At 49.9% G+C, this 12,449-nt stretch overlaps 1 protein-coding gene across 2 annotated transcripts in view; it reads right to left on the bottom strand.

Annotated features, from left to right (window-relative positions):
• Positions 1-5,358: 5,358 nt before the first annotated feature.
• NCKAP1L (NCK associated protein 1 like) overlaps positions 5,359-12,449 on the bottom strand; it is a 39,268-nt gene continuing 32,177 nt past the window's right edge. For both annotated transcript variants that reach the window (XM_026501662.4, XM_044385419.3), the window contains 4 exons: positions 11,810-11,926; positions 11,317-11,426; positions 9,235-9,324; positions 5,359-5,731 (listed from right to left, as the gene is read on the bottom strand). In XM_026501662.4, coding sequence (XP_026357447.1) covers positions 5,600-5,731; positions 9,235-9,324; positions 11,317-11,426; positions 11,810-11,926 — 449 coding nt within the window. In that variant the 3' untranslated portion in view covers positions 5,359-5,599. The remainder of the gene's footprint in view (positions 5,732-9,234; positions 9,325-11,316; positions 11,427-11,809; positions 11,927-12,449) is intronic.

Raw genomic sequence — 12,449 nt, 5'->3', positions numbered from 1 at the left:
TCCTACCTAGGATTCTGGCAGGAAGCACCTTAGGGTCCCTTAGAATTGCTCTCCTCCTTAATGACCACCTACCTTAGCGCTGTGGGAAAATCCCATGTAAACAGAAAGTGGAGATATATTCACTAACTGCCGGATTCCAAACAGGCCACTAATCCAGAATCGCAGAATGTGAGTTTTAATTTCAAGGGGTCTGGAGGTTGGAAGGAGGGATGGTCAGGACAAGGTATTTACTCCATTCTAAATATCGGGGTGAGCCCCCCCCCCCCCCCCCGCGCGCAGGCAATGAAGGAGAAAAGAGTAGAAGTGAAGTGCCTGGGCGAAGACTTCGAGCATAAAAGAATTGCCTCGTAGGTAATTAGGTTAGGTCAGACCTTCAGACCTGGCAGGACAGAGAGGTATCAGCAGAACCAGCTCTTAGCAAGTACCCAGGCAGAAGGAGATGGCAGTCAGAGAAGGAGAAAAAGCAGAAAGAGTGTGGGACTCCCCGTCTCTGTCCATCTAGCTTCTGCGTCCATCTCCCTTTCCCCTCCTCGCCTGCCTGCGGAAGAGTCCCAGCCAAGGCAAAGCGGCAGCCAAGACCCCAGTCAGACTCCTACACAATCCAGATCTCAAACTTGAGAGCAATCACCTTCCTTAACAACTGAAAAAGAATGGGCTGGAAACTACAAAAGAATTGCAAATTAGGATCAGAGCTAAGGAGCTGCCCAAATTAGGTAGGTATTAAACAAAAAGAGGTGGAAAAGAGGCGGGAGACGTACTTCCAGAGGGATCTTGTCAACACAGTGGCATATCCCACCCTGATTTCCCAGGCCCCCAACTCCTAACCCATTTTAAGAAAAGGAAAATTCACCGAAACAAAACAAAACAAAAAGTTATCCATGAAAGATACTTTATAGTCCATCTAGTCTGACCCCCTCCGTGTAACGAGTGGGAAAACTAAGCCCAGAAAAATGATGTGGTCCCCACAGAGAGTAAGCAACAAAGCCAGGGCCAAGCCTCCTAACCTTTTTCTTGTGCTTTTTCCATCCTGTGGCTTTCTTTCTCCTTCTTTAGTCACCAGTCCTGCTGTTTAACCTCAACCTCATCCTCGCGGCAGTTTAGTCCCATGTCTGCCTTACCCTTCCTCTACCCGGATAAAAACCAGATATGTCTGCTCCATCCATAGGCTCAAAAGACCACGATTTTTCTCTCCCTGTCCCCTTGCCCCAGCCCCCCTTTTCCAGGCTGCTTCTTTTTGCCTTCCAAACTGCCCCTGCCCCTTGGAGACCCTGCCTCTTCACTCCCCTAGCCCCACAATTCCTCCCAACAAGCTTTGAGTTTGATAGAGACCAAAAGTGATGCTTTGGCAGCAGTGACGGATGGCTGTGATGTGCCTCCTACGGGAATGCTATTTCAAGGGGCGGCCTCACAATCCTCTCCTTCCAAAGTGACAAGAGAAAAGCCTGCTGCTCCGTCTCTCCAGAGCTGCAAACTCAGCTCAAGTTAACTTCTGACTTCCTCAACCGCAACCTGGCCTGTGCTCCCGCTTCCTACTCAGGTGGGAGGGAGAGTACTTGACAACTCCCTGAGGTGTGGGGGCTGAGGGGGGTTCGTCATCCTCTCTTTTGATGACAGGTACTTAGGAGGGGCAGGAGGCCCTGGGGGGGGGGGGACTGGAAGAACACCCTCCCCCAACCTCGTGAGTGCATTTCAGCCATGTGCCAGCTTCTTCTCTGTCAAACTTTGTTGGAGAAGAACTGAGAGGCACAAGGACCTACAGGAGGGAAGTCTCAGCCCTAGCGAGGACCTCCTTCCCTCCCAGGCCCCAGGGCTCAAATCGAAGCCATTCTAGTCCTCCCAGGTAAAGGGCCACCAGGTAAGATCCCCTCGGGCGGGCCCCAGCCCCACCTGCCCACTGAACTGAACACCCTCATGGGGCAGCAGTGTTTGTACTGCCCGAAGGAAAGGGAGCCCTTCTGCAAGCGTCTCACCCCAGGCCTGGCGGGAGGGATAATTCCATCTCGTTGCCGCAAACAAGTTAATGGAGATTTTAATGAAAACACTACACTAATGAGAATGCTGAGGCTAGAACCTACTCTCTGCCTGCAAGACAAAACAACTGCAGCCAGAATTCCTCCCTGATAGTCATTCCTCACTTTCTTTTAAGGCCTGAATAAAACAAGCCGGGGGATCTGAGAGCCCTTCATCACTGACTGTGTCCCCCACTGTCAGGGGTCAGAGACCCTCCTGGTCAAGGAAGCATACTGCCGAAAGTGCTGATGGGTCCTGTCACCGCATCTGTCCCCTCACCTCTAGACATTCACCATTTGTTTCAGGTGTAATGAAGTGGGAGGGCGAGGTTCTTGTCTCACAGAATCGAACAATGAATCTCGCCCGACCGAGGAGAGTGAGTAAAGTGATAGAGTTCTATTGAGTGAGGATACAGAAAAAGCTCTCGGGAGAGGGGTCCTGACAGGGTTGCCACTGAGGGCTTTTAGGGTTGGTCTTTAATTGAAGGCTCACCAGGGAACTTAAATCCTTTTAACATCTCTACTGATAGCACCACTGAGTAAGGACTAGTGATAACGCCTTCAGTGGCTGACTTCCTTTTTAGGGTCTGGTAATTCTGTGTTGGTCACAGTAGCTGTTATAACAAGACCCCACCTCTGACACCCAGGACAGGGTGGTCTGGTTTGTTCCCTTATCTCTGGCTTCTTTACACCTCCACATTTTGGGGATTTTTGTAAGCCTGATCCCTATCTCTCCCTACCTAGCCCCACCTGTCCCTTACTCAGGAAGGCCACCATGCCCTCACCTTCTCCCATTTGCTCGTTCTAGAGTGTCTGGATTCCAACGACCGCGTCTTCCCAGATGAAGAGGCAGTCTGGTCAGGTAGAAATGTCTAGGGTTGACACCAGACTTGGGTGCCAGTTCTAGATGTGCTGCTGAGCATGGGACCTTCACTAAATCACTGAACCTCTCTGAACCTGTTTACTGGCCTAAAACAGGGAAGCCTTCCCTGGCTACCTTGCCGAATTGTCATAAAGGATGCGAGAGCACTTTGAAAAAGTACACGTAATAGAGAAATATGTAATTACATGTTTGTAAAAAGATATTATGTCCAATGACAACATTTTAGAAAAGGAGAACAGATTTCTATTGCCAAGGGTTAGGGAAGTGGAAGGGGAACGGGATGTGTTTGTAAAAAAAAGCAACATGAGGGATCCTTATCGGTCTTGACCATGGTGGTGGCCCATGCACAAACCTACACCTGAAAAAGCTGTACGGGGGCACCTGGGTGGCTCAGTCGGTTAAGCGTCTGCCTTCGGCTCAGGTCATGCTCTCAGGATCCTGGGATGGAGTCCCATAATCGAGCCCCGCAATCAAGCCCCTCATCAGGCTCCCTGCTCAACAGGGAGTCTCTTCTCCCTCTCCCCCTGCCCCTCCGTCCAGTCTACTCATGCTCTCTCTCTCTCACTCATTCTCTCTCAAATAAATAAAATCTTTAAAGAGAGAGAGAGAGAGAAAGCTGTATAGAACTAGACACACACAGAGGAATGAGTATAAGTAAAACTGGGAAAATCTAGATTAGATCCTGAATTGTACCGAAGTCGATATCCTGGTCATGATAGTATACTATAGTTATGCAAGATGTTAACTATGGGAGAAACTGGTAAGGGTATATAAGATCTCTCTGTGTGCTTTTCTTTTTTTTTTTTTTTAGTTGAAGTATGGTTGACACACAATGTCTCTGTGTTATTTCTTACAAGTGCATGTGGATTAACTATCTCAATAAAAAAAAAATTTTTTTAAGCAAGCTTTATGCCCAACGTAGGGCTTGAACTCACGACCTTGAGCTCAAGAGTCCCATGCTCTACTGACTGAGCCAGCCAGGCACCCCTCTCTCAATAAAAATTTTAATTAAAAAAAGTATCATGTCTACCCTCTATTTCCCTGCAGCAACTTACCTTGCTGTCCTCTGTCAGGCTCCTCTCAAGCAGCTCTACGTGTGCATGGAAAAGAGGTCTCTATCTCCCCAAGAACAAGACCCCAGCAGAGATGAGGGTCCAGGAGTAGTTGTTCAGATGCTTCTGAGCCTTCTCTTCCTCATCAACTTTGCCCTCTGACCCCGAATCCCTCCTTTAGAACATGACGTCCTTTTCATACAAGGAAGGGCAACCAGCCCATGCAGGAAGCTGGGTACTCTACTGCTTCTGCCCTGAAGAGCACACCATCGTTGCCAAGAAAAACTCGTGTATCGATTCTGAGTACAAAACCTAAAAAGTATTGACTAAGCCATGGTTGATAAAGATCAACCATACATACAAAGTTCAAAACAGCTACCAAACAGCTTTTCATGGACCCTGGACGGTTTTGCTGAAAACCGACAATTGCTTCCTTTTTATCATGGAAATGTGGACATGACCCTAATTAATCCACTAGTTAATGATATTTGCCCACTTGAGCCACTCTCGACCCTCGACACATGATCTGTGCTCCAGTCCTCCCTGGCCATGGGTGCGCAGAAGTGACGGATGGGGCCACTGTTGCCTGCCACGGAGTTAACTAAATCTAGGTTAGTGCTATCTTGAACGCCCCAGGCATTGTGACACTTGAAATTCTAATTAGTACAGAAAAGGGCTAAGTTGAAACAGCTTGTTCTCCCTCAAGTATACCCACCCTCAGGGCCCTATAATCTAACGAGGTCTATGAAATCTAAGATCTAGAAGAGAAATCCCTGCCTGGAGCAACAGCGGTACCCGGGATGGCAAGGGGGTTTGGGTTACATCAGTGGCTCCAGATAGAAGGGAGAGTACCCCAAATGATCTGGGAGGGAGACCCACATGACTCTGACCCAATTAGTTGTCATGTGACCTAGAATTAGCTAGACTGACCCTGGGCTCTGGGTTGTAGTGATGTCAAAGAAAAAGCAGGAGGAGTTTCAGCTAAACAGACGGGAGAACTGGCTCCCCGCAAGGTGTGGTGCAGCAGGTGAGGGGGGCTGGGGCCAGTGAAAAATCTCCCAAGAGCACGCCCTCATCGCCCATGTCGGCAGGAGAGCTGGGGGCAGAGGGAGAGACCCTTGACTCCTGAGAGAGCCCCACAATGGGAAAAGGGGGTTCCTTTGCTACTGCTTTGCAGTAGGAGAGAGCTGAATGTTTGCCGAACACATTTGGAAAAGGAAGAGAGGAGATAATCGTCCTAATGAATGTGCCGGAGACAATAGCAGCTCCAGTGGGAGGATTATAAGCTCATTATGGTTTAATATGATGATTGATCGCCTCTGCCCGCCAGCATTATCCTAGAATAGTGATGAAGGGCGAGAGACCCATGCCAGTCAGAGCTCAAGCACTAGCCACCACGAGAGAGAAAACGTACTTGCATGTCACTCGTGCTTTTCATTGTAAAAATTCACACACATGGTCCCAGTTTCCACACTTTTCCCATAAACTGTCCTCCACCCCCACCCCCACCCGCAGCCAGCCTGCCCCATTTCTCTGTATTTCTCAGCCCTGGACTGTTCCTCCGTATGTCTGTTCATCAGCTCTGGCTCCTGAGCCCATCCCTTGAGGAACCGGCTACAGCTTGCTTCATGGGTTTAGGTGGGTCCAAAGGGCCCTCAGTGGGTACTGGCTGCCACTCGGTTCAGGTGGAAGGCCCGGGATACATCCCGGTAGGCATTTCGAAGCAGGACGTAAGGGAAACAGGACTCCAACATGTCCAGGGTCAGGAAGGAGGACTCCTCCACCACCTGGAAGAGAACAGGTCAAGAGATGAGAACCTCGAGCGGGGTATACCTCTGTGATACCCTGCTCCTTCATTCAGTTCCCTGGGCACCCTGAGGCCCTGAGAGTTACGAGTGAACACGTTTCAAATCATACCCCCCTTCTTTCCACACTTGGTTTAGCTTTAAGAAAGCCATGTGGTCTCTTTGGCTTCATTTTAATGGCCCCTGGGCCCCTTATCAGGGTTATATGAAGGACTCAGAAGCAGAAGGCAGGAAAGAATCACTTCTCTGGTGGCAGAAAGACTCCCATTCTCTCCCATTCTGGATGCCAACCAAATGTGGGCGGGCAGTGCAGAAGCAGGTAAGGTTGGATAAAAGTGCTAAAGACAAAGCTTTACGGAGAAGGAAACAATCACCACGGCAGGCCAAGAAAGAAGGGCCTGGAATCCACATGGGTCCTCCTGTGCCGGGTCTCAGTATCCTCCCTCCCTCAGTACGGTGCTCGGGGAGCAGTAAGGATGCTGCATAAAGGAGCAGGCATGATTAATTAGTTTAATTAGAAGCCTGTGTGCTGTGGTAATCCCAGCAGCCCCCACAGCCAAGCAGAAAGAGAGCTCAAGATGCCTGGCTACTACTGCGGGTGGCAGTGGAGGGCAGGAGACAGGGGGGCATACTAGCAAAGAGCCCCACAAGCTCACGTTGGGCTGGAGGGTCCCCACCCTGAGGGAGGAACAGGGTGTGTTTCCTTCAGTGCCCTCCTCATCCATGCGGTTGTGGGACTAAAAAACACACTGGCGAGAACTGTCCCATCCCCTCAGGCAGTTCACACAGACGGGCCCTCCCCAATACGGCTGGTGTTTCAAATCCTGAAGATTCACTCTAGAAAGAGAATTTACCATATCGACTCTAACATGGTTCTCTCTCCGAAGTCCTTTCAAGTTTTAAAATGAGGGAGATTCTGCTCTCCTGAAACACGGGCGTACTATACACACGACGGCCTCAGAGGAACGGACACCGCAGGCTGAAGGAAAAGAAGTCTAGCGGTAGCCCGGATCTTGGGCTGGATAACAGAAGGGATTTCTTGCTAGGCAAGACTTTCAAACCTTACGCCAGGAGAGAGATAAGCTCTCTTTCCTAGGATATGACCCTCAGGTGCAGGGAAATCAGTGATGGCTTCAAGAAGGATCCACTGGCCCCAGACTTCCTATCGTTCGCTCCATTAAGCACAGAAAATCACAAGACCCTAACTGGAGGAAATTCATGGCAGTGGAAACAGCCCTGGAGCGAAGGCACAGAAACTTGGGTTCTCGTCCCAAATCTGCCCATATATTTTGGGGGAGACTTTAGATGTCGTCTTTCCCTCCCTCTCCTCAGTTCCTTCACCTATAAATTGTAAGGACGGGACTAACAGCCAGGATCTGGTCTGATGCTGACATCTAGAATTCCATGATTCTCTGAGAGAATCCTCCCGCAGTGAGAAACCCATGCCAGGAAGCAGCTGGCAGTCCTGGCGTGGGCACTGCCCAGGCTTGACAGCCAAGACGGACAGACCCCAGGCAGAGAAGCGCCTGGCCAGGGGTTGGGGCTACATGAGTAGCCTCTTAACTCAGAATTCAGTTCCTTCCCCTGCGTGTCTGTGGGGAAACATTTGCATTTAAATTGCTCTGCAGCGGCTAGTCCCTGGGTCTCTTCCTCTAACAAAAAGCGCCTGGTCCCAGCTCTGCCCCAGCTGCTCTGTGGCCTCACGGTGATGCCACCAGGGACGGCAGACGCCCTCCCACACTTGAGGCAGGAGGACAGCAGCAAAGCAGAAGGAGGCAGGGCTGAGGGGCCACGCAGAGTCACCGCCAACCTTCCAGAGGTGAAAGCTGCCCAAGGAAATGAAGGAGCACGACTAAACCATCCAGAAACTAGAATGAGCAGCAGAGAGAGGGGACGAGCATTCGTCGAGCATCTATTACGTTCTAGGTACTTTCACACATATTTTCTTATGACTCCTAACCACTCTGTCACAAGGATTACTGCCCACTTTCACGGATAAAGAATTGGAGTCTCAGAAAGGTTAATTAACTTGCCCAAGGTCGTGCTGCTCCAAAGATCGTGCCCTATCTAGCACACTCCTGGCATCTGCCCTCATCTGCCTCCTCTGCCCTCTCACCCCTCACCGCACACCCCCACCACACCCACCCGCACGTCCATTCTCTTCTTGTCTCCGTCACAATCCTTAGTCAGCCCAATCGAGCCCCCTCTCCAGCGGTGTCTAGCTGAGACAGATCCCACTCAACGCCTGTGTACTTACAGGAGTCCCAGAGGGAGTCCCAGGCATGCCTGCGCGTAACATCTGTGGGCCTGGCCGAGAGTGCAGATGGAAGCCTACATAGCATGTGACTAAATAAATCAAACTAGTTTGTTCTATCTTTTCGACCTTCACAATCTCCCTTTATAATTTCAGGTTTGAATTCAGAATTCTTAGTCTCCTCCGAGTTCTGCGCTAGAACAGGGTGGAGCGGACCAGGCCAGCTGGTGGGATTTTGTAGACACACACGGAATTCCTCTCTGCACATCTCAGCTCCAGCCACAGACCCCTCGGCACTAGAGGTGTAAGCACCAGCAGCGCAGGCCGCCTCGGTAGGAGGGACGTGGGGAAGAGGCCCTGCACAAGCTCTGCGTATGCCCTACAAGTGGGCTGGGGCCACTCAGCAGAGACACCTGAGGTCCCAGGAATCTTTAGTGTGGACTTCCGAGTGGAGCACCCGCTCCAGATGGGCACATCCTCTCCCCACTGGCCAGAGGAGGGCCTCTGAAACACAGGGGCCCGGGGCGGGAGTCCCTCCTGACCATATCTCAGCGCGGCACTAACCTGGAGAATCAGACTTTTAGAGCGCAAGAGTGAGTAAGCGTGTTGAAGAGGAAAACAGGGTCATGAGGAAAAGATTTTTTTTAAGTTAACTGAGTCAGAGTTCCCAGAACTTTCTGCCAAAGTAGCGAAAAGCCCACAGCTTGGAAAGAAAGATAGCAGGAGCTGCCTGATTCATAGCCCACCTGGCTCTCTGTCTTAAACTCTTCAGCGAAAATTCCTGCCCTCCTCTGAGCCCCCGTCTCCCCTCTCCCTGTTCAGCTCTGTGTTATCCCCACCCTCTCCACAGTACTTCTTAAGGACAAGACATGGAGCAGTAGGAAGTGGTCAAGCAAAATCAAACACGAACTGGACAGGCAGTCATGGATGAGGGACACAGCTATCCCACCAGGTCAGACTTGAGAACATTGCAGGTAAAAAGACCCAGTCAGCCAGGGGCCAAGGCCCTGTACTGTGGAGAAGGCACTGAAGACTCTACCTTGGGATTAATGACAAGTCTGGAATGGTAACCAGAAGGTGAGGCCTAGACCCAGAGGAGGGTCAGGCAAAAATTCAGTTCTGAGTTCATGCTTTTGAGTGATGACAATGGCAGGGACCCAGAGACCCTCAAGAAGGGCCCCTGGGGCCTTTGCGCTCTCTGTTCCCAGACCAACTTAAACCAGATACATACCAAGCGCATGAGCAGAGAAATGGATTCCCGATTTCTGGTTTTAAGCTTGTCAGTCTCCTGGCCCAGCTGCAAGAGGCTGACGGAGGCCACCTGTAGGAGAAGAATTTGTAAGAAAGCAGATTTTTATGGAGGTCAAAGTAGGACAGCCTCAGGCTACAGGAAGTTAAGAAAAGATCAAGGAGGAGAGTTAAGAAGTGCTGGGATGTTCCCGGAGACTCTAGGTGGAAAAGTAGCAAATCCCTCAGGCTTCAGAGACACAGCTTGTCCGTAAAGCAGGCAGTACAAACAGTAGGTTGCCAGGGGTGCTGGGGGACAGGTTGCAAGGGCTGAGGACAGAACCTAGAACAAAGGCGGGAGATTCATCTGTTTTCCTAGGCAGCCTTCAGACAGCACTGTCACCAGGCTGTTTACAGCTGACTCCCCACAGGACTAGAGGCAGGGCTGGGCCTCTGATTCAGACGCAGTGTTCTTCCTATTCTCCTCCTGTCAACTCCCAAGTGGCTGTCCTCTTCATTCACCTCCAGGCCCCCACCAGATCAAAGAGGGAAGAAGAGACACAATTAACTGTATCACAGGCCCAGGTTACGCTCATTTTGCAAACAAACAGGGCAAACGGGAAAAGGGGGAGGGGGTCCCTTCTCACCCCATCTTAGAGATCTGCTCTGAAAATTCCTCATATCTAGGATGCTCAGAACACATTCGGATTGGCTGGCTGGCCCCGTTTAACTGGAGACCCTCTAACTCAGCTTCCAGGACAATGGTATGATTCCCGAGAGAATATGATCGACTGTGTTTGCTCCCAAAAGGAGACAAATGAGGCCGTAGTTCTTAAGTCAGGCCCATGCCTTGCAAAGGAATAAGCTCCCCATTGCTGAGAATGCTCAAGCCGGCAGTGGGTAATGGACCATGTATCAAAAGCCTACGGACGGAATTCCTCCATGGAGGACTAGAATGGAAAACTCCAGGGCCTCTTTCAGCAATGGAAAGAGATTACTTACTCTGTGTTTTTCCAGAGGCAAAACTAAGATCAATGGTGATAGCTACCGGGAGTCAAACTTGGGCTAAAAATATTTTTTGAAACAATTTTTTCTCAAATAAATTGGACGTAACCTATTGTTGAATCGGCCGCCTGGTTAAAAAGCTCCAGTCCCGGCAACGGAGACCAGCGGTTCTCCAAGCGAAAGCCCAGGATGAACACCATCTTCATCACCTGGGAACTTGGAGATGCATATTTTCCAGCCCCACCTCAACTCTACTGACTCAGAAATTCTCCAGGTGATTCTGATTTATGCTAAAGTTTGAGAATATGAAAAAAGTTCGATTTTTTTTTGCCAAGATTAGAGTTGGAAGGGGCCTTATAGGTTCTAAAACTGGGCGTCTCCAGCTTGATTCTGCAGCAGATCTCCTGGAGACTTTATTAAAAACAGAGGCCTGGGGCCCCTGGGTGGCTCAATCGGTGAAACACCTGACTCTTGATCTCAGCTCAGGTCTCGATGTCGGGGTCATGAGTTTGGGGAATGAGTTTATTAATAAAAATAAATAATACTTTATTTTTATTTAAAAATCAATCGATCGATTTTTTAAAAAACAGAGGCCTGGACTCACCCCAGGATATTCTAATTCAGTACATCAGGCGTAAGGATCAGAAATCCGTATTTCAACAAGCTCCCTGGAATATTCTAAGGCACCCCAAGCTAGTGAATCATAGATCCAGTTTAACCTCCCTGTTTAATAAATGGGCAAAATGAGGCCCCAAAATTTTGGCTCTTCAGAGGTTACACAACTTCTTAGTGGCAGATCCCGACCTAGAACTCAGATTCGCGGACTCAGTCCAACGCCCTTTCCCAGTAGTCCAGCAGAGGCCGAAACACCAGCTCTTAGGGAACTTAGAAGAAACTCCTGCCTTTCAAAGAGTGGCCACTCACTCACTGAAGGATTAGGCGGGAGGTTAGACTCCAAGACCCACTCAGTAACAGCTGTCTATGGATTTAAGCCACACCAATTCCCGCCAGACTCTGCAATCTTCCATTTCATCCCAAAGACCGTAGAATGTGCCATGCCGTCTAGCCTAGGGCTACTCACCACCAGAAACTCCTTGAGGTGAGTTTCAATGTTCTTGTTGTAGAGCGTGAAGAGGGCAGCAGACACCTGGATGATGGCTTTGGTCAAGCAGTGAATATTGTTGTTGTAACCTAGGTTGTGATTGATAGAGCGGGAGAGAAACGGAAGGGAATACAGTGAGCACCCCAGGCTGACCCCAGCTGGTCGTCTCTCAGTGTTTCAGGCTCGGCCACCCCTGTTTGACACCAAAAGGACTAGGAGGCATGTGGGGAATGATACTCCTAAGAAATATGAGGAGATATTTAGGATATTAGGAGAAAGACATTCCTTAAAAATTCCACTGGAATTGAATTCTACGGATAGTCCATTCTCAAGTGTTTTTTGAAACAGAACTTTACACCTGAGTCAGAAGTCTGGGTTCTCCAGGTAAATGTCTCCGTCTCATCTCCCTACCCTAGGAGACTGACCTAAATAGCATCGGTCCCTCACGCTACTCAAAGTAGTCCTTACTTACCGTCCTTCTCAATACTATAGAAGGAAGAGGGGTCAGTGGCAAGGAGTGGGAGGGAAACCGCAAGAAAGATCAAGAGCAGGCAGGCCACCTTATATTCTTCCTCAGGGGATGAGGCATCTGGTGAGACGGAAAAAAGAAAAGAGGAGGAGAACGGTCAGCAAACAGGACTTATCTTCTACGGAGGCCCTACCTCACAGAATCACTGTGAGGATCACATATGGAAACACTTCCTAAAGCACTGAGGTAAGTCATTATTGCTGAAGGGGACAGGACTAGCCTGCACTTATCACGAGGGGCCCAGTCCTGGAGGCCTCCTCTGTGACTGGAGCAGAGCTCTTAGCGAAGGGCTCTGCTGACGTGCTGTCCGAGGACACGATCAGCTGCCTGATGGGGTGGAAAGGCAGGAAGGAGAGGAAAGGGTCTCACCAAACCAAGAGAGAAGAAGGGCCAGTCTCGCAGTTTTGAAAGGGCTTAATACCAGCCCCTTGGTTTCATCCCATTCTGAGTGTGTGTAAGAAATGGGAAATGTCAGAGGCAATGGAAGACCGGGGAAGAAGTGAATAGTGTCAAGGTGCTTCTGTGGGCGGGGAGAGCACCGCATCACTCTGGGGAGCTTAGAGCCATACCACACAACCCAGCA

Source organism: Ursus arctos, unplaced genomic scaffold (genome assembly GCF_023065955.2).
Source record: "Ursus arctos isolate Adak ecotype North America unplaced genomic scaffold, UrsArc2.0 scaffold_26, whole genome shotgun sequence".
Lineage (NCBI taxonomy): Eukaryota > Metazoa > Chordata > Mammalia > Carnivora > Ursidae > Ursus > Ursus arctos.
The sequence above is the reverse complement of the archived record's forward strand: the minus strand, read 5'-3'. Positions and strand labels throughout refer to the sequence as shown.